Source organism: Nannobrachium achirus (assembly GCF_963921795.1).
Source record: "Nannobrachium achirus genome assembly, chromosome: 22".
Taxonomy (NCBI): Eukaryota; Metazoa; Chordata; class Actinopteri; order Myctophiformes; family Myctophidae; genus Nannobrachium; species Nannobrachium achirus.
Window position 1 is genome coordinate 24873345 of NC_137829.1, and position 26165 is coordinate 24899509.

At 42.7% G+C, this 26165-nt stretch overlaps 1 protein-coding gene across 5 annotated transcripts in view; it reads right to left on the reverse strand.

Annotated features, from left to right (window-relative positions):
* The window catches only part of fmnl2a (formin-like 2a), a 79499-nt gene that overhangs the window by 52091 nt on the left and 1243 nt on the right, over positions 1 to 26165 (reverse strand). For all 5 annotated transcript variants that reach the window (XM_080752554.1, XM_080752555.1, XM_080752557.1 and 2 more), the window contains exon 2: positions 1338 to 1421. In XM_080752554.1, the coding sequence (XP_080608680.1) occupies positions 1338 to 1421 (84 nt within the window). The remainder of the gene's footprint in view (positions 1 to 1337; positions 1422 to 26165) is intronic.

Here is a 26165-nt window from a genome sequence, read left to right on the forward strand (position 1 = left end):
GAACAATGAGAAAAATAGCCTTGTGTTATAGTCTGCCTGCTGCTTTGAAATTACATTTACAGTACAGCGTCACAAACATGCTCAGCTTTCTTATATTAATTCTCTATTTTATATTTCGTCATATAAAGAAAAAGAAAACATTTAAATAGCCGATCTACAAGCTCTGAAAATGTCACCATGAATAAATACCAAAGGGCCACAGCTACCAGCAAGTGTAGCTAGACAAGAGCTTGTGACTAATAAATACTAACTACAGTGGATTCTGGAATACACATCCTTTTTTCTCCGTTTCCTGAAAATGTATTTTTTTGGACACACAAGGTTTCCAACAATGTGGTTCTAGATTTGTATATTCATTGTGCAGATCTTTCTCATAAATACCCATAGTTCCACTATAATGAGTGATTATTTTCAACCTACTTCGTGGTAAGTGAATGGTGGACCAACACTTTTCCCCTTTAATGCAACAGAGAGGAATATATATTTCCCTCCAAACTCAGAAAAGGATGTTTAACTGCTGCTAAATAGCATAGCAGGCCCTCTTGGCACTGTTCCCTTCAGGGTCGCTGCCCGTCAATGAGGAGTGGGTGGTTGGTGGTATTGCACTCTTCCCCTTTACCCCTCCAGCCCCACCACTGTTTAGAAGAGGCAGAAAAAAACCACACTGGCATGGGAGGCTGGGGGCCTGAGCAAAGCAGCTTGCCACACAACATGTGCCCGATGTCATTTCTCTCATACAGCAATGACGCTGACTCCCGTTTTTCCCCGGCCAAACGATGTGCACTCCCTGCGGTGCCACTTAGCCGAGTTGACCAGTGAAGCTGGGGGGCGATGCCCCAAGCCAAGCAGAGACAGACTGGATAAAGGCAGGGCAATGGAGCATGGGCATTAGGATCACAAGGCACAGCAGGATGCAGTTTCTCAGTGTCAACTCTCCATATTAATGGGCTCATTCTTCAGGAGATTTAGATTCCTCTGAAGATTCTCACAGAGACAATGGATCAATCCCCATGGTTACCATGGTTATCGTGTAAAGCATCTACTGATTGGTTGCTTGATCAATGCAGTACTGGCAGAGGCCAGCCTACACATCCTGTAAACAGGCTTTGATTTGACTCTATGGTGAGGTAGCAATTCCAAACCACTTCTGTAGGGAAGTGGAGTGTCTAAAGTGGAGTGTCTAAAGCGGGAACCCTTCAGTAAGCATGTGACTGGGTGTAAGTGGAACCAAGTGTCACTGAGTGGCATTGAGTGGAAGGTAGAAGGTATAAACAAGAGTTTAATTTAGTATATGATAAAGATGGATAACTAGCCGTCTGCATGGCTATGGTCCCCACCTGGTCACAGATCAGCTCCCACTTCTTCTCATTGTCGTATTGCCGCAGTAGTCGAGCTTTATCCGGCGGAAGGTTCATGGAGTTCTGGAAGAGAGAATGCAAAAGGTCAAAGTTAATTGGATGCTGAAAGTTTGGATATCAGGGGACAACACATTAACCTGTTGATCTATGAAACTCTACAGGCCGGGCTGAACGGGATATTGTCTGTCATTATTATTAGCATGTCACTGGCGGTTAAAGAGGTCATATTAAACTCCACAGTTGCCCATTGTGTAGTTGACTTTAAAAAGCCTTGGTGGAAAAGGAATCCCTTTGATATGTATGTAGGAAGGGACATCTTTTGGGGATTAGTGGGGCTGTCATTATAGGTGAAAATATTCAATACATTAAACAGAAAATACCATTGAAGGATGAATTATAGGTGGATAATGAACCTGACACCAGAGGAACTAGGTAAGCACTGTTGTTGGGTCTGGAGCCTGGAAGCTGACGGCTTTGAGACAGTCCTTGACCCCATCTAACATATAATTTTCGGAATGTCTGAGTGAGTGTCTGTCTGTCTGAGTGTCTGAGTGTCTGTCTGTCACAGCGTTTCTCCTCAATGGCTGGAGCAATTGATCTGAAATCGCATCACCATAAGCATATGAACACACCTGACATAACTGTGAAGCCCGTTTGTCACTTTCACAAATCATATGCTGTATATTAGCATTTTTATGGTGTATCTACTATCTATTCTGCATCTAGCATGAGGCTTATCTATTCTGCATCTAGCATGAGGCAACATGTTTAACCAGCTGTGTGTGTGTGTGTGTGTGTGCGTGTGTGTGTGTGTGTGTGTGTGTGTGTGTGTGTGTGTGTGTGTGTGTGTGTGTGTGTGTGTGTGTGTGTGTGTGTGTGTGTGTGTGTGTGTGTGTGTGCACACGCGGTGGGGGGGTTGTCTGGCCCCGTTATAGATGTTGTCCAAAAATCATGCAGATCGGTACACAGTATCTCTGTAGCCATTAAACGAAACGGGTATTTCTTACATTGATGCTCCTACATATTATCATGTAAGCACCAGTTAAAGTTACTTTCCATCCCTCATATACTGTGTGCACAGTGCACACCCCATAACCCACACACTGCACATCATTTCAGAGCTCATATCTTTGAACGGGTAAGGGCTAGTCATAATAACCAAACTCAAATAGATTCAGCATTCACTCGACGCCACTCAATAGATAGACACACTCCACACAGTGCCCTGGGATGTCTGTATCTCCATCTGTCTCTCTGTTAGCAGCGTACCATTAGCAGCGTACAGACACTGACTGTTGCTCTGTCTGTATACGGCGTACTTGCACTTGAGGAATGAGAAAGCATATTCAGGACAGTGTTCAGGAGAGTGTTCTAGCAATTATCCTCTAAACTCACTTATTACAGTTCCTTTTTGGAACAAGACATTTTCAGTTTTGGATACACTGACATAATGAGAAAATGTGTTATTTAAAATGCTACAATTTGTAATAAACAAAAAAAAAGTTATGCCTTTTCTTTCTCCGTTCTCCCTACTTTCTTTTATCAACATCTGCTTCATGTAATTTAGGTTCCTGTAGTTGTCTACAATTTGGCCCATATCCAGAAATGCTATACCCCACCCCTGTGCATTAGCGAAGCTTGAAACAATTAACTGAGGCTTAATCGTGCCACCCATGTTAGTGCACCGAGGCATTGCAATATATATTGCATTGCAAAAATATGACCCAGTGAGTGGGAAGACCAGTCAGACTGCTTTACAGGTAACAGTTGGTAGAGGTAAAAATCGTATTTCTCATCTATAAAAAAGAAAGAAAAAGAAAACACTTGTACAACTTGGGCAGTTAACTTGAGCTTCTTGTTGAAGCTTTATGTCCCCCTGAATTCTGGATATCCTTCACTGTTAGGTTGCCATTTATATTTGGGGTGGGTCCACGCTGCACTATTTAAGGAAAATGCGGCCATATTACTGGGCTCAGGCTGAAACCTAATGCATACGCCATCGTACGACAGTGTAGTTGGCATAAAATAACAGATTTTCAAGTGAAATGTATATGGGTTATATGTTCTCTTTCCCTCCGATTCAGTGGAGAGGATCATCTATCAGTGTTTGTTCAGTTTTGGATTTTCCAGTGCTGGTCACGGGGCAGACCAAGGGGAAGATGGATGAGGAATATCCTTGGGACCGGGTCTGTTTCCATGAGCAAGTGATGCCCGGGATAAAGTCAGAGATGGAGTGAGCAGAGTAATCCCCCAGCCCATATCTGTGGCTCAACAACCATGTACGTCTGTGGGGAAGTAAGATGCTGCCCTTGACATACGGCATCAGGCCCCACACATTATGGAACTGTGGCTTTTTCCCCCCTACAGTTAGCATTTATTTTGCAGTTCTTCTTGGCATTCTGATTTAAAAGTTCTTAAATGCGAGATATGTCAGTTGCAAGCAACAGGGCAACAGAGGACTCTGAATGGCAATCTTTATATTACATCAGAGTAAGTGATCTACTTCCGGGTCATCACCCGTATGTATCGCTAACTTAATACCAAACCACTTGGCCAAGATGTACTACATATGTACTAAATATAGCTTAAAATTTCAAACACCCATGTCACCTTTGCAAAATGTCGTTTCCAAACCTCTGTATACAGTTGTATTTGTTATTACCCTCATATTTTGCCTCTGTATAAAATAGCCTCAAGTCGACCTGGAAACAGTCAAAGCCAAATAGCTAATAGTTAGCTCGCAACTTTCCACTTTTCTCTTTCACCTCAATCGCAGTAATGTCTGTATACACCACGTCATCGCATCACGAAAACCTTTTTTTTTTCTCAAAAAAACCTTTTTTTCAAACTTTTTTTTTTTAAATTTCAAACATTTTCTTTTACCCATATTTGACCATTACACAACACACTGCCACAACATGGCGGTGAGGACCGCGCAGCTGCCTGAACTCTAGACTTTTACGGCCCAAAGGGCCACAAACTTCTAGTTATCATACAAACAGCTACTGGGAAGGTGCACACAAGCACTAATCGACACATTAGAAATAACGTTAATTACATTATTTGTTGTGCCTCATCAGAGTATATTATATGACCAATGTTCAATTGATTTGTCCATAGCTATTCCAGTAAATGGGGTAAAGAATATTTTTGTGTTCCATGCTGTTTCCAATGCCCACGGATAGGATAGGATCTGATAGTTAAGTCAATAGTATTTGTAATTTTATTTCCTCCACCCCTCCCAAAATGTACACATACAGCCACCCACATGCCTGGCATCACAAGTTCACAACACACATACAGACACACGCACATATTTTAAATGATCAAAGGCGTGGGAGAATAGTCTCGCGTTTTATTTTAAAAGAAGACAGTTCCTGCAGATCTCAGGTCATTCTATCATTTGTTCAAAAAGTATGTCCATAGTGAGTCAGACTGTTCTTGCGACACACACACACACACACACACACACACACACACACACACCATGCATTTATAGATAGATAGTAGAGGCCTACTAGTGATTTAGTACCAACACCCCTCTAGAGCATGATGAAAAGGTTTTTGGAGAGTTCTACCACAGATTACCGATACTAGAAGTTTGCGGCCTTCACCGCCATGTTGCGGCAGTGTGGTGTGTGTAATGGCCAAATATGGGTAGTTCTTTTTTTGAGAAAAAATAATTTGAGAAAAAATAGTTTTTTGAGAAAAAATAGTTTTTGGCCTAATTGTGTTATTATTATTACCCTAATAGGCCTGCCAATGTTTTATTTTCATTATTTCAATGTTTTCATTTTAGCAACACACACACACACACACACACACACACACACACACACACACACACACACACACACACACACACACACACACACACACACACACACACACACACACACACACACACACACACACACACACACACAGTATCTTGCTGTGAACTCTAGAGGTGAGTGGCCCGAACTCTAGAGGTGAGTGGCCCGAAGGGCCGCCGAACTTCTTGTAAGATACAGGCTCTCGGCTAGCTAGCACAGTAGCGCTAATGTTAGACCCACACACTGATCATTGCTAGATTAGGTGGTTGCACACTGCTGCGTTTTTCGGGCCGAATATCGGAGTGAATTTCGGAGCACGCAAATAAAAAATCAACCTCACGTTAAGTCAGTCACGTTTGCACACTGCCGCCCGTTTCGCGCACCACTCGGTCCCTTGCTCTCTCTTTCTCTCTCTCTCTCTCTCTCTCCTTGCCCTGAAAAACGCATTTCGCAACGAAAAACGCAGCAGTGTGCAACCACCTTAAGACTAGTGTTGTTTTCAGTAACCAGGAGTTTCTCCATCTCTCCAGCTCTTTAGTAAACTCCAGCTCTTTTCAGGCAGGTTGCCAATTTCATACAATCAGTAAGGTATAGGACTTTTTATGTGTTCCAATTCCAATTGTTTTGTTTGCTTGTTTCATCATTTCCAATTTCACTTGTTTATCCTGTATGTTGTATGACTTCCCTCTCTTGACTGGACGAAATTGGTATCCAGACCTGAGAATATCTTTCCTGTTATACTGTAGTATAAAGACCCCCATTATTGAACAAACATTAATGGGGGGTCCGGAAACAATAAAGGGAGCCTGGAAGGGTCCTCAGAGTTTCTACAGAGGGCAGCCAAATCTTTGTGTGATGGTACCTGTCTTTTTTACATTCACCACTTCAACCCTAGAATCCGCATTCTAAGGGGTACATTCTGCGAGGCGTTGTGAGCTTGTAGATCGGCTATTTACATTTGTTCACAGTCACACGACAACAGTCTATATTCTTCATAGTCTATGAAGCCATCTATGAAATCTATGAAAAAGTGTAATCTGCAACACAATTTTATGTGAGGGGGGTCCCACATCTCTCTCTCAATCTAAGAGGTCCTTGGTCTGAAAAAACCCTGCTCTATAGCAATGATTGCTATCAGAATACAGAGCACTTATTTTAACAAAACAATTAACAGCACCTTTAATTTCTGATATTTATTTTTTTTACTAAATAACATAACTTTTTGATAGATTTAAAAAAAATAAAAACAATTGTTTGTACATTTGCCACTTCTGAAAGTTACCAAAAGGTTTGAAAATGTTCTCCTATAATGCCCAAAATATGGAGGTGAGGTTTAAAGTGGTAAAAACCAAATTGGACACATCGGCTGCATAACTGCTGAAACCGATCATCACAAAATCAAATAATGGCAGATATATCAGCCAAACCAATATAGGGGTCTGGTTCAGTAGTAAAATGCCTGCCAGCCACTGAACGACCCTGCATATAGCATTAGTATTCAGTAGATGCCGCACGTCGGGCTGAATGCTGACTGCAGGGAACTGGGAGTCAGTGGGGCTCTATTGACTCAGTCTGGCCACTAACCAGACAACTTTCATTTCTTCTTCAAATTTTTTGTCACTACACAAGTTTATAGGTGTTAAAGAGTACTCGGTACATTTATTTTGCGCACAAGCTCCCATGAATTGCAGTTACAAAATAGATACTCATAAGAAAACAATTGCATACACATAACACATTAAAACACAATCTGAGCACCCAGTCGCTCTGAAAGTGACAGAGACACAGAAGCAGAGGCAGGACATTACAGCATATTGGCTCCAAAGTACACTGAGCACCAAGGGGTGAAACACTGAAATTAAATGAGTTCAACACATTAATATAATGAAAGTCCATTGTAGGACCTGCTGCTTCGTTATATTTGGAGGTCTGTGGCCCTCCTCTCTCTGGGCAAGGGACAAAATGTGAAATTGTGGCGCTATGCTCCCACAGGCTGGGTGGTCAGGTGGGATGCTGGGTTGATGATTGGCTGCTCAGGGCTGTGGGCTTCCTGTCTGGTGACGATCCAACTAAAGCAAAGCACCACTTCTAGCAACCTTCATACTGCTAATGAACTATGACAAGCACTCAGCATGCCGAATTTGGGCTTCCCTCGGTCTATAACCACCCTGTGTGTGTGAGTGTCTGTGATTAATGGAGCGGCTGCTTTCACTAACACCTGACCCTGTTGCCTGACATAAGGCATGGCAGACCACACACACACACACACACACACACACACACACACACACACACACACACACACACACACACACACACACACACACACACACACACACACACACACACACACACACACACACACACACACACACACACACACACACACACACACACACACACACACACACACACACACACACACACACCTTGCCAGGGTCATTAGGAAATGGCATACTGGGCACCCGCTAGCCTACTGGTCCGGGCGCATACCACTTTGGCATTGCCACATATAGGCATGGATGCCTGGCGGCGGCGCCGGTTCGATTCCCGTACCGGACAACCTTTGCCGCATGTCACTCCCCGTCTCTCCCCCCATTTCCTGTCAGTCTACTGTCCTATCAATGAAGGCATAAAAGCCCAAAAAACGAATCTTTAAAGGAAATGGCATACTAATTTACTAATTGCAGTGTTGATATGATGCGTGAAAAGAATGCCAGGTAAGGTTCGTCATAGACAACTTAATATTTAAGGAGATTAGCAAAATCTGGTACACTGGTTATTTACCTGAATAATTAGCTTTGTAGCTAATTGGCATTTTAAGATGGTACTGTAGTTGGCACTGGCAGACAGATATAATCCAAATATTATTGTCATCACTAGGTGCATTCTCTTCTAAGGTGTGACTGCAGATTATGTCTTGGCTACTAGTCAGTTTATGTGCTACCCTGTCCCAGAAAAGGGGCTAAGGCTTTCCACTGGTAAAGTACTGTGTTGTAAATATGTTTGTTCCCACAAACACCAAAGTACTAGGTCTCTTAATACCCCTTTAATCGAACAGACTTATTCCTTGGGCTGTGCAACCTCACAAGGAGGCACCTTATTATGGGGTCATGTGTTTTTGTTGTGATGTGGTTGATGTCTTGTTTTTATAGTTGTTTTGTGTTGAGGACGCTGATGCAAATTCCTAACCGAAGTTGGGATGTATTGAATGTTACCAAGCTGGTTTTAGTGTTCATAAAGTCTGCTAATGAGTTAAAAAGCAAGAGGGAAGAAAAGGCCATTATCATTATCATTATAATGTCCCTAAATCTTTAGCAGTCGATCTCCAAACAAAAGTTGATCCTATCACCAAGGTTACATCCGGTGTAATCTAATGGTCTGGACCACTGAGATTACAGTATTACAGTATTACAGTATAGGGATGTTTTAATGACCAAAGTACTCTTGCAACCCCCAAAACCTCATGACCTTCAGACCAGGCTACAAAACTAAATGAAACATACAGGCTCCCCCAAAACATTCCTTCATGGACAAAGCCTACATATCCGTATACAATCATTACAGAAATCACCATGGACTACATCAGCTACAGAGCCCCATTTAACACTTAAATAGATGCCAATGATATCGATTCAATTTTGACGATCTCTTCAGATCGGGCCACTGGTCCCATGAAGATGCAGAGGACCTAAAAGAGACCACGCAGTTAGCCTCTCATTATGCAGCGTGAGTCACAAAGGGAGCAGAAACAGACGGTTGGCTCAAAGCCCTCCACCCACCCACCATCTCCCAGGAGGGCTGTAGAGAAATGGCCTTCACAGCACAGCTGGTTAGAAAAGCAAATAGATAGCCCACACGATATGGCCTCGCTCAGCTGGTCTTGACACAAGAGCGGAAACGGCGTGAGAAACCTTGACATAACCTCAACCAACAATGTCAATGAATGTCTAAAGCCTAGGCAAATTTAATGTGAGTCTATTCTGCAATATCTAAAACATGAGTGACATGAGTGACAACATGCCCAAGACATCGAACCGCTTGCAAACCACTACATGTTGAATGTGTGTCAAACCATTGCAGTAGCCACAATTATACAGTCCCTGAAGACAACGTTTTACCAAAGCAACAGCATGTCTACGACAGCCACATTGGATCACACTGACAGACCCATGCACAACTTTTATACACAATGGGAAGGATTAAAATCCAAAACAGCACCTCCATCCCACCCACCTCCTCTCTGATCTCTTTCAGAGCTGGGATTGAGGGGACCCTGAGGAGTTCAATTACAGAAATAGAATAAATCAGAATCAAATCACAGGTTTGGGTGGTTCAGGGAGAGCAAAGAGAGTAATAAAAAAAAGTCCATGGCCAGTCTGACAGGCTCATATAGAGTATTAGAGAGGTAACTTCCACAGGTAAAATACCCTAAACATACTAGATTCATGTGTGTGAGAAGCACAATGAGTGAGAAGCACATGCAACCCCCCAAGCACATGCAACCCCCCCCCCCCAACTTCGCCAGCACCTGAATAAAAGACAAACAAACTCTTGCATGGCAGCATTCCTTCACACTTGATCGTTAAGAGCTATGTTGTGGTCTAAGAATTACTGTGGTCTGCCGCCTTTGTACGCAGAATGCTTAATATCTACCCTACAATCTGCATGCAACGGTGCATAACTCTGATGCATATCAGACAACCGAGCTGTTTTACTGTAGCAAAGACAGACAAAAGGTTGGTGGCTTGAACTCTGCCACTGGGATGAGTAGCCGTCTGAATGTTTTAAGTTCAGCTGTTGCAAATCCAGAGAGCCAACTCGGACAGACACAAAGCCAGGAAGAAGTCTGGGAAAGGGGGCAGACTGGGATCCTTGTCAGACTGCCCGTTCGTTTGCCCCGCTCACATTACTCTGTTCCATCCTTGTCTCAAGAGATCGCCAAAATACATCTAGTCTGGCTTGAGCTCAACTCAGCACCAACAGCAACACCACTTCTCAAGTTTTGTAAGGAAAGGTGTAAGGATCATCTGGAACTGAAACAAGGTAAAAGTCAAACTTGTGACCACCTGACATATCAAATCCCCTTAAGCTCCTAAACCAGGCTGGAGTAATCAAAATTACACATGCATGCCACAACATGAAAATAAACCTGACTGTTTCAGGTATTGACGACTAGTCACGACAGCATTTGCAAAGTTGCTCAATATTTTAGAAATGACAAGTTGGTGTGCTGTTCTCTTTCAAAGATTGGCTGCGTCAGTTACCGCCTCAAGGGTACATTTACGCAGACATAATGAGGTTACTACTTCCGGCTATGTTATAATAGTTTCTATGTTTGTAAAGCACATCTCTGGGCATACTAACAATCTGATCACCAAGAGAACACAAAAGAAACAATGTAACTACCGCCCCTCACATGACAGCGATTTGTGGCACACTGGTAATCCCCCACTACTGGCTTCATACCATTTCTTTATCCCCTCTACGCTGCTAAGGGGGACAAGGATAAGAAATGGCATTTAAAAAAATGACCAAGTAGAACTAGACTCCGGCACATACCTAATATACCCCTCTAAAAACTCCATATCCACTGTGGGTGGGCACACATCAGGGTGAGAGGGGCCACGAGTGGGACAGCCCCATGCGCCTGCGTGTGTGCTAGCCAAAGCAAACGTCCTCCACTCATTAACATGGCGTGCTTCCCTAATCCTTGGCTTTCTGTGGGGGCACAGGTGTCCCTTGTCTGTCCTCAGATTAACTTTGTAATCCCCCAGGACCCCCCTTCCCCTGGCTCACAGGCCTATCACAGCAGCCTCCTCAGTCAGGAAGGACAGTAAGGTTTATGTTAGTGAAGCTGTTTCAATTGCATGTCTGCGGAACAAATGGCGAGTTCACGCGTTGAGCTCAATCGCTCTCTTCCGTCCCTCAAATCAATTCAAACTAAATTCGAATTCTGAAACAGATATTGGATGAGTTCAACTATCCATAACTAGAAGTTAATGCCACGAAAAGACATTACAGCCACTCTGGCGAGTTCAACTCTCCATAATTAGAAGTTAATTGCCCTCTTGACCAACACTTTACATGGTGTATGCAATTATGAAAGTGTGGATGAAATTACTTTGGTTTCATATAATAAGACGCCTTGCTTAGCATACTAAACATACCCAAACACCAGCCATGTTGTTGAGTGGGTTTGGGAGCAGCAGCAGAAGTTGTCCAAATAAAACAAGTGATAGGCCTTTATGCACAGAGTGTCTGTCTTCATAGCCAGGCCAGATGTTGGGTTGCGAAAGTGTGTGGACAGAGGTGGAGTCCATGTTCCAATTCCAGGGAGCAAAACAATATGAATCCGGAAAAAAGAAAAGAAAAAGTGTGTATCTCCGGATAAACAAATGGTTCAAGGGAAGTCTAAATGCAGTGGGCTCCGGGATGAAATCATCGGTTTACTTTAATAATCTATGAAGCAATGTTTGAAGTGAACAAGTCACCGACCGAAGTCATAAATCGTATATCCAAATAATGACACTGTTTATGACATAAACAGGGTAATTAGTCGGATATACGAGACATAACTGCTCATCAAAACAAATTATGTTATGGTGAAAGTGAAACAACAAAAACTAACTGTAAAGAAGTTTACAGTCAATTAATATTTACTACGTTATCTGAAAATACACCGTTATAGTCAGAGGTCAAAACCTTTGATGCCAACTGGAACGTGTCTGCAAAAAAATATTATACCTTTACATGAAAGGAAAACACAATTGACAAGATCAATGACAATGAGTTTTATCTCTCATATGCCTTAGAAATGGAACAAATGTTTCAACAACCCAGCCTTTGCCAATGTCAGAAGAAACATCCTCCTTAATATGACTCATTTTATTGATGGAAAACAAGAGTCAAACTCATTGACATTTGGGATGTTAGAAAAGAAAAGAAATGCTTTAATAGCATGACCTACTTGTTGTCAAATATATAAAAATATTTGGGCACACACTGATTAAACCACATCTCCCAGCTTTGCGTCAGTAAAAACGCTTAAGTGAGCTGAACGGTTGTTCGGGGATATCAGATGTTTATCCCCTATCATATTATATGGTAGCAGACAGCAGCCCAGACACCTGATTTGCCTAGAGCTGTCAAGGCTGTTTCTTGCTACATCATTGCTGCTGGGCTGATCTTGGCAGCTCTAGATCTATAAGATCCACAGGCTAGGTTAGGGTTAGGGTGTGACACAAAGAAATGTATGGCATCGTTGTTACAAACAAAAACTTGGGACTCTGTAATTAACTGTAACCCTTTCATCTTGCTTATCACTGTGATGTCACACATAATTCAGGACCATCATCTGAACATTCAGAATTTGATAGAAAGAGAAGTATGATGTTAAACGTATAAATAAAAACAAAAAAGAATGACTGATGCCCTTTGAACTGCAGGTGCATGCCACAGAAATGTGCACCTTCTAATCAGGTTTGATACTTGACTTAAAAAATGAAATAACAAGCCTGGTGAAAGTCACAGGGAGTGTAAAGATAGGGTAGATAACTCAGATCACAATACGATCAGCTTGATAATAGTGACCTGAAGTAGGTAGTAGACAAAGTGCACGCCTCAGAGTGCAGGTCTCCGTGAGGCCGGGTTGTTTACCCAGGGTCTGCAAAATTTGGAAGCCAGTCCTAGCCAATTTCAATGGAATCTGAAAAGTCTGACTGATTTATATTGATCAAATGACCTCAGAGATTAAATGTGTACTGATTTGAGTGTTATTGGTTAGTAGTAGCAAAATATGTGTTTTGAAGAAAACAAATGGGAAGTTGCGTCATGATCCAAGGCCTACTGGGAGTATGTGTGCAAAGTTTTGCGCAAATCGGTCCAAGGCTCCCGGAGATCAGACACACAGACTGACTGATGAACGAAGAAATGGTGGCCTTCGGCCGTACAGTGAGGCCTGGCAGATACAAGTATATACTGTATGTGGGTCAATGTGGGTATCTTGAATAATAACTGCATAACAGATATTAAGGGAAATTATAAAAGAAGAGAATGATAATGGGATGTGGACCCTGTAATAATGTGGGAGATGGTATGAAGACTGTTATTTGTTGAAAACTGATCATCATCCTGACATCATCACAAAAAGGCCCAGCTAGCCACATACACTCTCAGTGTAGAAAAAAACTAAACATAAAAACTCAGAGGATCAGTTGGTATTACAACAAATTAAGGAAACAAGGAGGAAGATAGATCAGATCCTCAGGGGAGATACAGAAAAAAGGGCAAGATTTGTGAAGCAGACTTATTATGAATCAGGTCCAAAAGCAACTAGACTCTGGCCAGACGCCTGCTTAAACAGCAGGCCTCCGATACAATTCATAAAATAAGGGACCCTCAAAACAACCAAGTACTAGGCCTATAATAAACTATATTCCAAACCACCATCAGCTGATGAAAAAACAATACCAAGTTTTCTTAACTCACTTGACCTATATAATACAATGTTGAATACAAAAAACATGCTATATTGGGAGAATGTTAATGCAGTTGTAAAACTATTATGGAATAGATGCCTGCCTATCATGTTCTGTATGTTGGAAACATATTTATAACGTTCTTTATGAGAGAAGACTATGGTTTTACTTGCAGCAAATAAGAAAGCCATTCCCAGAAATTGATTGATTCATTTAAACACATAAAACAGTTACAGTGGCTGGAAATTGTCCAAGATATTTGTGTTATGGAAAAGACTTGCATTATAAAAGTCAAATGATAGCTAAAATTTTTACATTTACGTCACGTGTATATAAAAATGAATACCCAATCAAAATATAAAGTGTGTGAATACAGAAATATTTCCAGATAACCATTATTGTTCATTTCTGTTTTTGGTATACTTTCTGTTTATGTGCCGTTATGAAACCCCAATAAAAACATACAAAGAACGCTGAAATATTAAATTTTTAGTTCAACCAGAACAAGTTAGAACACACACAGGCCTGCACACTTTTATGTGGAGGGAATCATATGGTCACTCTGATTAACAAGATTGCAAAAGGGCCAAGGATGGACAAAGTCTACTAACTTCCCCAAGAATATATAACTTAGTCCAATAGGCAGCAACTCTGTGGAATAATGTTAAGCAAACATGGGTGCCAGAGGCTGCCAAGAAGTCTAAAGGCGGATGGTTCAGTGCCCAGGTGGGAGTATTTTGATGCAATGCGATGTGAGAGTTTGCACTATTCGACAGCAGCTTGGGAGTCGGGACTCCTGGATCGCTGCCCTCCACTCCCTCCTATCCAGCATACAGAGCTCAGCAGTACAGCATGATGCTGTGATAAGGAGTTAATTGGTACTTCTGTGTAACTCTAATATCAAAATGTAAACATCCTTGATACGGCTCAAGGCCTTGAAGTGAAACAAGACAATAAAAGAAAGCAAGATGATAAGGCAGCCACTGGCACCACTAAACTACACGCCCATCGTCATTCGTCACTCGTCAGCATGTCACTTCTGAAGGCCAACTCACTATAAAGACACTTTTACATGCACTGTATTATGGTTATTGTGGATTGTCCGGTGAATTTACATTCAGCGAGTGGAAGAGTTGACAGCGCTTTGATTGTTGACGAGTGGAGCCTCTGCCTCCCCTCCTCCCGAGCTGTTTGAAGGGAGAGATGATTCTGCTTTTTATAAGGGTTTGAATGGTAAATATTCACCAATCAATCTTCCATGACATGGCTCATATGCGAAACAAAACATAAACGTCTCTTTAGTAATTGTAGACGAGCTACAGCAGTTTGCACTCGTTATCTTTCCAGCTCGAAGGACGGCTTGTTTAGATGAAAAGTAGGTTGTAGCTTGTTGCCTACATTATAGGCCTACTATAGCAGGAAAGATGTTTCATTTGTGTTTTGTATGGGTGCATCAATGGGAGACCACAAGTCAAGACAAGCAATTCAGTATCTGTCATGTTCTGTGGAAGGAAGTAAAAAATAAAAAAGTGATTGCATTTGATCCTTACATCTCCCTCACGCTGTTATATTTAAGTGGGAGGAGTAGCTAATGTGTGCGACTGTGCGTATACTACCCAGACCGCACCTCCTCACCTTATCAAACAGGCTATTTACCTTCATGTGTGAACGAATCCGAAACGTACATTCTCCTGTTGCTTGCTACGTGTGTGAAAGCGGCCTGATTCCCAAGACATTCTCCAGTGTTCAAACAAATGAGAAAGCAGCTTATATTTGTCTGCTTCTCTGATCAAGTTTATAACCCCATGAACATAAAGCAATTCGGTACTACAAAACACTCTCTCTCCCACAACACTTGGGCCAAACAATTACATTGTATAGTACAGCTCTCACCTTGGACCCTGCACAGAGCCAGACAATAACGCATATCACCAGTAGCCTAGGGCAGCTAGACTATCTGCCATTGCCAACACAAGGCAGCACTAGCCTCGCTCAGGTACAGTATGTACATTTTTCTCAGCTACCAAGTCGTGAGGGAACTAACCAGGGCCCAGTATGCAAATGTGAGGACGGGTGCATGAGTGCATCAGCTTTGTTTGCAGTTGCAGTTACTTTCCACTGTGTTTGTATCGTCCACTTTGGTTGTTGCGTTCCACTTTGTTTCTTGGGTTTCTGGGGCTACTCTGATTGGTTGTAGGTCTATAACCAATAGAGTCCATTTGAATCGTTTTTTGTAACCACCCCGGATCTTTCTTTTTTCTTTTTGAATGGCTGAGAACTAGACTATATCCACGCAGTGTGATATTGTCTGGCTGTGCGAGGCTATATCACCAGAGGGGAACCACACAGGAAGACCCACAGCAGAGATGGTACTGGACAAATAAAAGGCTGAATGAAAAATAAGGTCTATTGTCCCGATGTAGGGAAGGGTTTTCTTTGGAAATTGGTCTGTTACTCTGTTCATTTGTTATTTAACTGATATTTAATTAATTTGGCATTGACTGACACAAAAGAAGTACAACTTGTCCTACTAGTGAGTCTGCCACACTGAGCTTGTTCATCCAGAACATAATCAAGGTTCCTGCCAGGTCAAACACAGGTTAGAAGCTATCCAAGAAAAAAGGTATTTCTCAGACATTCTCATTCCAAGCAGTAAAACAGACTAATCCACTACAGTACGACAGGGATGGTATCTTTTTGAAAGCCAAACCAGAATTGACTCCTGCCATGGGTTCCCAACACAGATTTACATTGTGGTTTTTCCACAGTGATTTGGATTAACTCCAAAGATATGCTCTGTAGCAAGGGCTTATGATATTAATGGTTTGTTCAACAAGATAATCTCCTCAAATCAACACGTTTTATGATTTTTGTCTCCACCAGCCAAAGGCATGGGGGAGAGTATGTTTTCGCCCCTGTCCGTCCGTCCGGCGTCCGTGCGTGCGTCCATCTAGTTTGTTACCAACTAATCTCCGGTGCCGTTGGCCCGGTCGCTGCCAAAATGAGCACACACACTCCCTGGATGCCAATTCAGAACTCCACATTTTTCAAATGGCCCTGTTCTAGCGCCACCATGAGGCCGATGTTTGCAAAACACATTTCTGCACACTACTGTTAGAGATTTTGTCCACAAATCCTACAAATCGGTAGAGTATCTTTACAGTCATGTGATCAACATGGATCTGTCCGATTTTCCATATTCCATCCTGATTGGCTACAATTGGCTTCCAGTCCAAGTTTGCATGATTGCTCCGTTTTGAACAAAATACCTCAAATAATGAACACAGCATGCAATCTCGGTGGAAATTGGGCGCGCACGTTCCCACTAGGCCGAGGAAGAAATGCCACTTCAAATTTCTCAAATCAGCCTCATGGTGGTGCTATAACAGGGAAATGTGTGTTTTTACCTTTAACTCCACTGATAAGTGGAAAACTTTGTATGCGCACTCCCTAGAGGCTAAGGATAAACCTTTGCCCTGCATTATGTAAAACACATATTTTGCTATTACTCCAATCGTGCAAATCAGTACACAGTATCTCTATAGTCATGTGATCAAGTCTGATCCGTCTGATATATCATATTCCATCCTAATTGGCTATTTGGCTTCCAAAGTTTGCAGGATTGCTCGGTTTTTGAACAAAATGCCTCAAATCATAAACGCAGCTTTCGATTACCGTGGAATTTGCCACACATATTCCCACTACGTCGCAAGGAACAAATGCTACCCTTTTCACATTGGCCTGTTATAGCGCCACCAGCAGGTAGAACATTTTTGGAACACAATGCCTCAAATCATGCATGCAGCGTCCGACTGCCATGAAAGGTCTAAGATTGGCGAAGAACACATGCCACACTTTTTATATTGGCCTATTATAGCACCACCAGGACACCTGGCCTGGTGGAGACCTGTGCTCGGAAGAACACTGCTTCTAGTTTACTTATTCTTTTTAACCACACAGGCTATTAACATACATAGGGGAGGAAAAGCACATAACAGCATTAAAACTTCATGGTTGAGATATTAACGGATGTAATCTGTCATAGAGCATGTGAAACACTAATGGCATAAACACTGTTCAGGGGTCTGCCATGACAGTCACACCAGGGGCCACGACATGTGCACCCCAGAGGGCAAATTAGGGCCACAGGCTCAGTGTTGCTCCAATAATCTGACAAACTTGGCACAAACACTGTTCCTCTGTTCTTCCATCACAATAGTCACTCCAAAGGCCACGTCAGGGTCCCCCGGGGGGCCACAGGTAGACCATTATTCCAATCCCCACCAAACATGGCACAAATGCTGTTCAGGGACTGGGATTTGAAGGCTGCATAGCTGCCTGAAAATCTAGTAAGCCAATCATCACACTGCCACAGCACCTCCACATCCCTTCTTGAGAAGGGGTGGATAGGCCAGCATGCCCATTACTTGTACATGTCTCTCTCTTCAAGCAGTTTATGCTCAATTCTGTTATCGCTAATTGGTATGGGAACATCCTGTAGCTCAAACAAAATGTTGCTTCTGATCACCAGTCAATCAAACCCCAGAAACATGCATGCTGTGCAGACTGTGCACACGCAAGCGCGCACACACGCACGCACGCACACACACACACACACACACACACACACACACACACACACACACACACACACACACACACACACACACACACACACACACACACACACACACACACACACACACACACACACACACACACACACACACACACACACACACACACACACACACACACACACACACACACACGTATTGGACATGGTGGGGGTTTCTCGCAGCCTGCTGGTTCTGGGTGCGGTGCCAGGCTCTGTCTTGGACTCTCCAAAGAATAAAAGAGCTCTGTTCCCCTGGCCTGCTGCACGGGATGCAGCGTCTACTGTCCTCACTCTGCTCCCCAGAGAGCAGCCATTGTTCTGCTTTTTAATGAAGAAGAGTCACCATGAGCACGAACATTCGAAAAATGCCAGCCTGACAATTTGCTAGGCTCTTTACCTTCGTTCCCCGCATATCTTTACTCTTTACAGGACTCGGGGTGGACTGAGGACATGGTACACAAGAAAAACGAAAGGGAAGCTAACATGGGTCTCCCAGTGGGACAAACTAGGCTATATCTGAACATAAAGGCCATGAGTGACAGGTCCAGGAAGTTGATTTCAAATACAGTGTCTCACTGCATAAACAATAGCAGCTCCGTGATGGTCCTTTGGCAGCCTTTAAACAAAGCAGCTTAGATGTAATCCAGGCAAACTATTAGGAAGAGCAGCGATAACAACAGCTAAGCCTACGATCCCCATATGGCATTTAAACGAGCAATGGCCACAACCATCTCTGCCTCACTGACAGCACAGTCATGACACTCAGCAGATTCCGCGCTTCTCAAATCAGATGCATGACTTCCTCGATGTGGGTACAATTTATTTCCATGAGAGCTCAATGGTTAACTGAGGCAGAGGAGTAGTCGTGAGGCCTAGGCCACATTCTTGTTGCACACAGTCATCTTCCTGTGCTCCAGTGTGATGCATGTCGACTAACCCGTTACATGTGACTCACATACATAGATTGAGAATCTTCCAATCACTTGGCATAGTGGTTTCAACTGGTATTCACTATGCATATAAAAGCTGCTCAGCCAACATTCTATTTAATGGTTTGCTGAGTCTATATAATAATTATCCCTTGACTTATTGTACCTTATTAAAAGTTAGGCTAAGTGATTTCATTAATTCAAATAATTTAAATTGGTCTATGTTCTGATAGTACTAGTTACCAGTAAGACTCCCTAATCGGGAGATAAGCGACCGTCACGTCGCATACACAAACTTTAGAAAGCAATTGTAGCCAATCAGGAGGGAATATCATGGGAAATGGGACAGATCCATGTTGATGACGTCAACAGATATCAACACAGAGATACTGTGTACCGCTTTGTGTGATTTTAGGCCAAAATCTGTAGGAGCAGTGTTCAAAAATTTGTTTTGCAAAAATTGGCCTGATGGTGGCGTTAGAAGTGAGAAATCAGGGCTGGAGGTTGTGATTTGCCATCCAAGGGGTGTGTGTGCAAAGTATATACTATAGAGTGTTTGGTCCATATTTGGACTTCAGCCTTATCCCCTGTGAGGAGAAAAAATCGAACCTCTGTTCGAAGTGGAGCTGTGTGTGTGTGTGTGTGTGTGTGTGTGTGTGTGTGTGTGTGTGTGTAGCACCTCTCTGGTCACCCAGGATCATGTGTACCGATTTTTGTGACATTTGAAGAAAATATGTAGGAAAAGGTGCAAAAAGTGTGTTTTGGAGAAAATTCAAGATGGCGGAAAATCTATCCTGGCGCAAATGGGCGTGGCCTATATGGGGAGATGCGTCTTGACCCAAGGAATCCAGGGAAAAAAGAATTTTAATTTTCCGATCTACGGTTCAAGAGTTACGGGCAAAACGCAAAGTGGGCCGTTATAGCGCCACCATGAGGCCGAGTGATGTAATTATTTTTGGATTCATTCTTAAAATCATTATGAATCTCCTCTCCGAGGTTTGAAACTGTAGCTCCTATGCTTTGCGAGAGAAAAATACTTGAATGTGATGTCTTGCATTGTCCCATTATAAGTCAATGGGGACAATTCAGCGTCGTTTTTTGCCGATTACGTCGCCATTGTAAGGCGGATCGGAAAGAAAGTTACTAGCACACCATTCCCGGCCGAGCCGCACGTTTTGATGTATATATTGCGGGGGTGGCGTAAATGGTGCGGGACTAGTAGCGTGCCGAAGTTTAGGCTACATACACGGACGGACGGAGACCCACACACACGGCCACGTATAGGGAGCTTGTGTTCCACACAGCTCCAAAAATCAGTTTAAGTGGCTCCACAAAAACTGTTGGGCGAATCAAGATAGAGTGGGGCCTTCCTCCAATCACGGTTGAGTGGGGGCAGGCATTACGTGCTCCATGGCCCACCCCCACTTGATCATGGCCCCTGCCTGTCACATACTGTACATGAAAACTGAAACTAAAGATAAATCACTTACCCTACCTTTAAATATTATAACATAACAGGCGATGCGCTTTGCCATCTTGGCTCCAATTAATTAATTAATGTAAATGTGTGATAGAGAAAGTGTGCAAGGAAGATGGATGTGCTTCGAGGGATTAAGTCAATTGTATTAAAAAGAAAGTAAAATATAATCAAACGTGTAAGAACAAGTGATAGTCGTTGTATATATTGATTGGCATTGGCAACAGTAACATTGATCTAGTAGGACATCAGCATGAACAATCAACAGGTAGCCTCTCTGGACTATCAGCATTGGGTAAGTAAGCAGCCTTAACTACACGTTAATTTCCCTCTCACTATTCAACTGCAACCCATCTAATTATTTACCTTGTAGCTGCACACATGTCACAGATGCTATGGCAACCACTAGTGAGGTGCAAGCCTGCAAACATGCTTCCAAGAAAAGGAAAAGAATGCTGCCATTTTGCCCTTAGTGTTACATGGGAAAATGTAGCTAAGCCTACAGTATACCAAGACAAGACGAAAAGCTAGGTCTAATCTTGTGCTAGACCAGGACTAGTCTTAGGCCAAGGTCCCCTAAGCTGAGAGAGATAAAGACTATATACTGTGTGTGCGTGTGCACACACACATACTCTGTGTGTGCGTACGAGACACACACACACACACACACACACACACACACACACACACACACACACACACACACACACACACACACACACACACACACACACACACACACACACACACACACACACACACACACACACACACACACACACACACACACACACACACACACACACACACACGTGTTGTGTAAATGAATGTTTTTTGTTTACAAATTATCTTTTCTACTTAAATAAAAAGGAGGATTCATGTTCATTTGGATTTTCAGACATTTAACCACTTAAACCTTCAATACTTAGTAAACTTGAGCTTTGGCTTTGTAGATGGTCCGCTCTTTTTCCCTCTCGACCAAACATCTTTGCTGAAAATAGAACTTCTACAAGGTTTGTGACGCATTGTAAGCTTGTAGATCTGCCATCATCTGTTAAAGACCCCTGTTCTAGACTAAATGAGATGGGAACACCTAAGAGAAAGCACTCCTTGGTGCATAAAAAACAAATGCTGAGTGAGAGATTATGGTTGTTTGGTCCGGAAGATATCCAGTCAGTAGCTTCAACAAAGATAATATTCTTCACTAGTCACTTCATGGTCAAGGTCATATGACATGTGACATAGCTTGTCTTATGGCAGCAGCCTTGTATTACAATTAGCCTATGTCTAGCGTAGTTGTCGGCTAAGGCCCAAGGGATTCTCAAAACAGACTCTTTAATGGGAGCTTTTAATTTAGTAGGAACAGCAGATTCACTCAGCAGCAAGCTTTCACTTTTTCTATTGGTGTTGCAAAACCCAGTTCAGTGACACGTCACAGCATCTGATGAGTACAAATAAAAGTTGAGCCTGGCTATCAAACTGGACCACCCCATAACACTTGCAAAAATGTCTAAAATGTCTAAACTATGTAAGTATGTATGGTAGCATACTGTAAATCCCATTCAAAGCAAGGTGTGTTGGGAGTTGGAATGCTTTCTGTTTCAAATTGACTTGAATGTGAGCAAAATCAGCAAATCATATTCAAGTCAACACTTGTGAGGTGTGGTTGCGTAGCGTTGTTTCGATGTGTCATTAGTCCGAGGTCCCATTAGCCAGAGGCTGGTGAGTGCTAACCTGCTGACGCTGGTGAATGCTAACCTGGTGAATGCCAACCCTACCCCAAACCCTAACCTTACTCGGACTAATGGGACCTCGGACTATCGAGATTTTCCCGCAATGTGTGCCAGTTACCTCTCATACAAATTAAATATATCAAAAGTCTGATCCACTTAAATTCTTCCCTGTACACAATTAATGTATGTCCAACCAGTACAGTGTGAACTAGAACTGCACTCTGTCGAGGTGCCATGGCCTACTTGTGCGCCAGCAGAGCACGCCATGAGGTGCGCTCACCACTGGCATCACCAGGAACACTGGTCACTACAAACAGCTACCTACCTACCTACCTACCTACATACATACACAGCCGCACGCAGAAATTGCATGCTCTGCTGGCGCAAGTAATTAGCGTAACTCGATAATGCTGTTAAACGGGGTCCATTTTAACTGCATTGGCTTACTGAAAACAAAGACAGCTAATACTGCTGGGTAATGAAAGCACCTAAATCCAGAGGACCTAATGCTGCTGTGCCTTCACAAACGCAGTGTATTTATGCTTGAGGGTTTTCTTATTAAGTCATGAGTCAGTGCCTTGAAGGTGGTGTTTTTTCATAGCACAACATGGACCAGAAGTTATGTGTCCTTGCTAGAAATTACAGAGTCTACACAGAGGTCAGTGCTTTCATGTGGTCACATACAGTACAAGTCTTTAATCCAAATGGTTCCATACCATGATCCAGAGCTAGGCTGCTGTTGATCAAACATATTCAGGGTGGCAGCTTAGCTTTTATACAAACAGTACTGTTGCTATTCCCTCACCTCTGGCCAGGGGAGATGTGGAAGGAAGTGGAAGCAAACTACTGGTATATTGCAAACGCAAAGACGAAAGATTTACATAACCAGCTAAAAGAAGGGTAAACTAGAAGCAGTGCTCTTCCGAGCACAGGTCTCCACCAGGTCAGGCATGTAATGTGTTTTACATAAGTCGGCCTCCTAATGGCGCTATAAAAGGCTGATGTAAAAAATGCAGGGAAAAGGTTTTACCTTGGCTCTAAGGAGTGCGCATACAAAGTTTGACACTAATCGGTGGAGTTATAGGTGAAAACATGAATCGGCCTGTTATAGCGCCACCATGAGGCTGATTTGATTTTTCTTAAGTGGCATTTATTCCTCTGCCTATTGGGAATGTGCATGCACAATTTCACCAAAATCGCACACTGCGTTCAGGATTTCAGGCATTTTATTCAAAACTGACCAATCCTGCAAACTTTGAAAGCCAGTTTTAGCCAATCAGGATGGAATATGGAAAATCTGACACATCCATGTCGATCACATGACTGTAGAGATACTGTCTACTGATTTACGTGATTTTTGGACAAAATCTGTAGGAGTACTGGCAAAAGTTAGTTTTGCAAAAGTCGGCCTCCTGGTGGCGCTAGAACAGGCCCATGTGAAATATTTGGGGCAGAGGTTCTGAATTGGTGTCGAGGGAGTGTGTGTGCACAGTTTGGCAGCGACCGGGCCAACGGCGCCGGAGATTAGCTGGTAACGGACAAACGGACGGACGCACGCACGGACGGACGCACGCACGGACGGACGGACGGACGGACGGAGGGGAAAACATACTCTCCCTCAGCCTTCGGCTGGTGGAGACAACAACCATATTAACTCACTTTGCTGAAAGGTGGAATTGTTAAACTTTGATCTTAGATCATTTGGCGACGTAATAAACTAATAATGACCATCATTAGCATTCAATATGAAGAATGGCCGAAGACTTGGTGAAAAGAAACTCACAGTGACCACAGACAGCCACAATAGTTTTTATCAAGCAACAACTTCATCATTAGTTTTATGACTGATATGACAGCTAAACTGATGTCCAAGAGGTCTGGCAGGGAATCTCCATCCAGTCATTATCATCCCTTCCAACTAAAGTGACTCAAAAGGGTCACCAGAACCATGCCTGCCACGTACTGAAGCGATCAATTGAGTCAGAAGCCATCAGGCATGGCAGACACGCATCATCAGGGTATAAAAGGCAGTAAACACTAAGTGCTGTGATTATAGCACTAAATTCTCCTAATGCTAAAGGGTTTGCATCCATCATTCTCACATGATACAAGGCTGGTCATTCTGACAGCTGGCCCACCACACCCTCATCTTCTTATCCAGCCATATACAGGTAAAGTGACCTTGACCCAACTTCTGTGTGCGACGTGCGTGCTGCGAATGACCTTCTCCAACAAAACTATATTTGTTAGATCCCATGTGTATTTACTGCAGGCAACCAACAACAACCTGATTGTAGGAACTTGGGAAGCAGGTGATGCTGAAAGAAGACACAGTAGAAGTCCCAATTCACATAAGAGTGGTACATCATCCCTGCCCATCCCCAAAAATCTGCTGCCTCCAAGTTCCAACACAGTGATTTATACTTTGTTGCCTGGCTGTGTCACACCGGAAATAGAGCTTGTAGTTTGGCTGTACCATGGAGCATAGATTGGGCATTAGACACAAATCAGTGATTTGATTCCCACCAAAACAATATAAATAATATATATCCAGGTTTGTTGCCTGGCTTCCAGGCTGAAATGTTTTTGTCACCAAGAACCACCGCACTTCTCTAATGAAAACAAAGCTCGCTCTGTGCCATAAAAAGGATCAACACGCTGACGGGAAATTAGTCTAAATCTTTGTACTTTTCAGCAGCCAAGTGTGTAGTCACACGTCTACAAACCTTCTCATGTGTTGCTGACACACATTTTTGCCCCCACATACCCTTGCCATTATTGCCTGACTGCTGCAACAGTGTGTCATTTAAATCTTCATTCAGGTGACTAGGTAGGGCTGTCCTAAGATTACAGCAAGAAGTTGGCATTTGTTATTCACAGCACATCTACTATAGGCAATGCTTAAAACTAAATAATTAAAGACAATTGAAAAATAATACTCCCATAATTACGTGTTCCACTAGCTGACACAATAGTTTCCAATCTCAATAAATGAGCACTACTGCATAATGGTGAATGCTTAATGGTATTATTTTAGTTTGTTGTTGTTTTCACTTAAAAGTCAAAGTTGAGTCGTGTCAGTGTCCAGTGACAGTAGTCCATCACAACCATACACATACAGTAAGTTAACATCATTACAACCTATAAACAAGTTAGATGGCTTTTGTTTCTAAATACCTGGGATGATGATCAATGATCATTCAATTACACGTAATATGAATATACACCTCCACTGTTGATGGGATAGGAATAGGATGTGTCTGATGTTAAAATACTGTAACTGGGATGAGCATTATTAGCAGTGAGCCAGTGTCTGCAACTCTGCATTCAAACAGTTGGGAAGGCACGCAGTATAAGTAAAACCAATAATTAGCCACAGACTACAACAGGTGTTGCTCTTTTTTTAGGGAATTCAAGTGGTTACACTTGAAATGTAGGCTAGTGTGTCTTAGGCCACACTGCCTAAATGAGCAGGCTACTGTGTAAACATTTTCTAATGGACTCCCAAAATGGATCTCATCGTGTGTTTTTTTCGCCCAAATTAGAGTCAATGGCTATTAATGGTAGACCACAAAAGGCTCTGCTGCTAAATATAATAACACTGCGAAACAGAAAGGTTAACTAACTTGTTGAGCCTAAAATTGACAATTTGATTGGTTGTGGGGTTCCATTTGCGCACGGTCCCACGACAACTTCGCCACAGCTTTGATTAAGATCAAAAGGCAGAAGAAATGAGTGTCACTGTCAGCCATAAA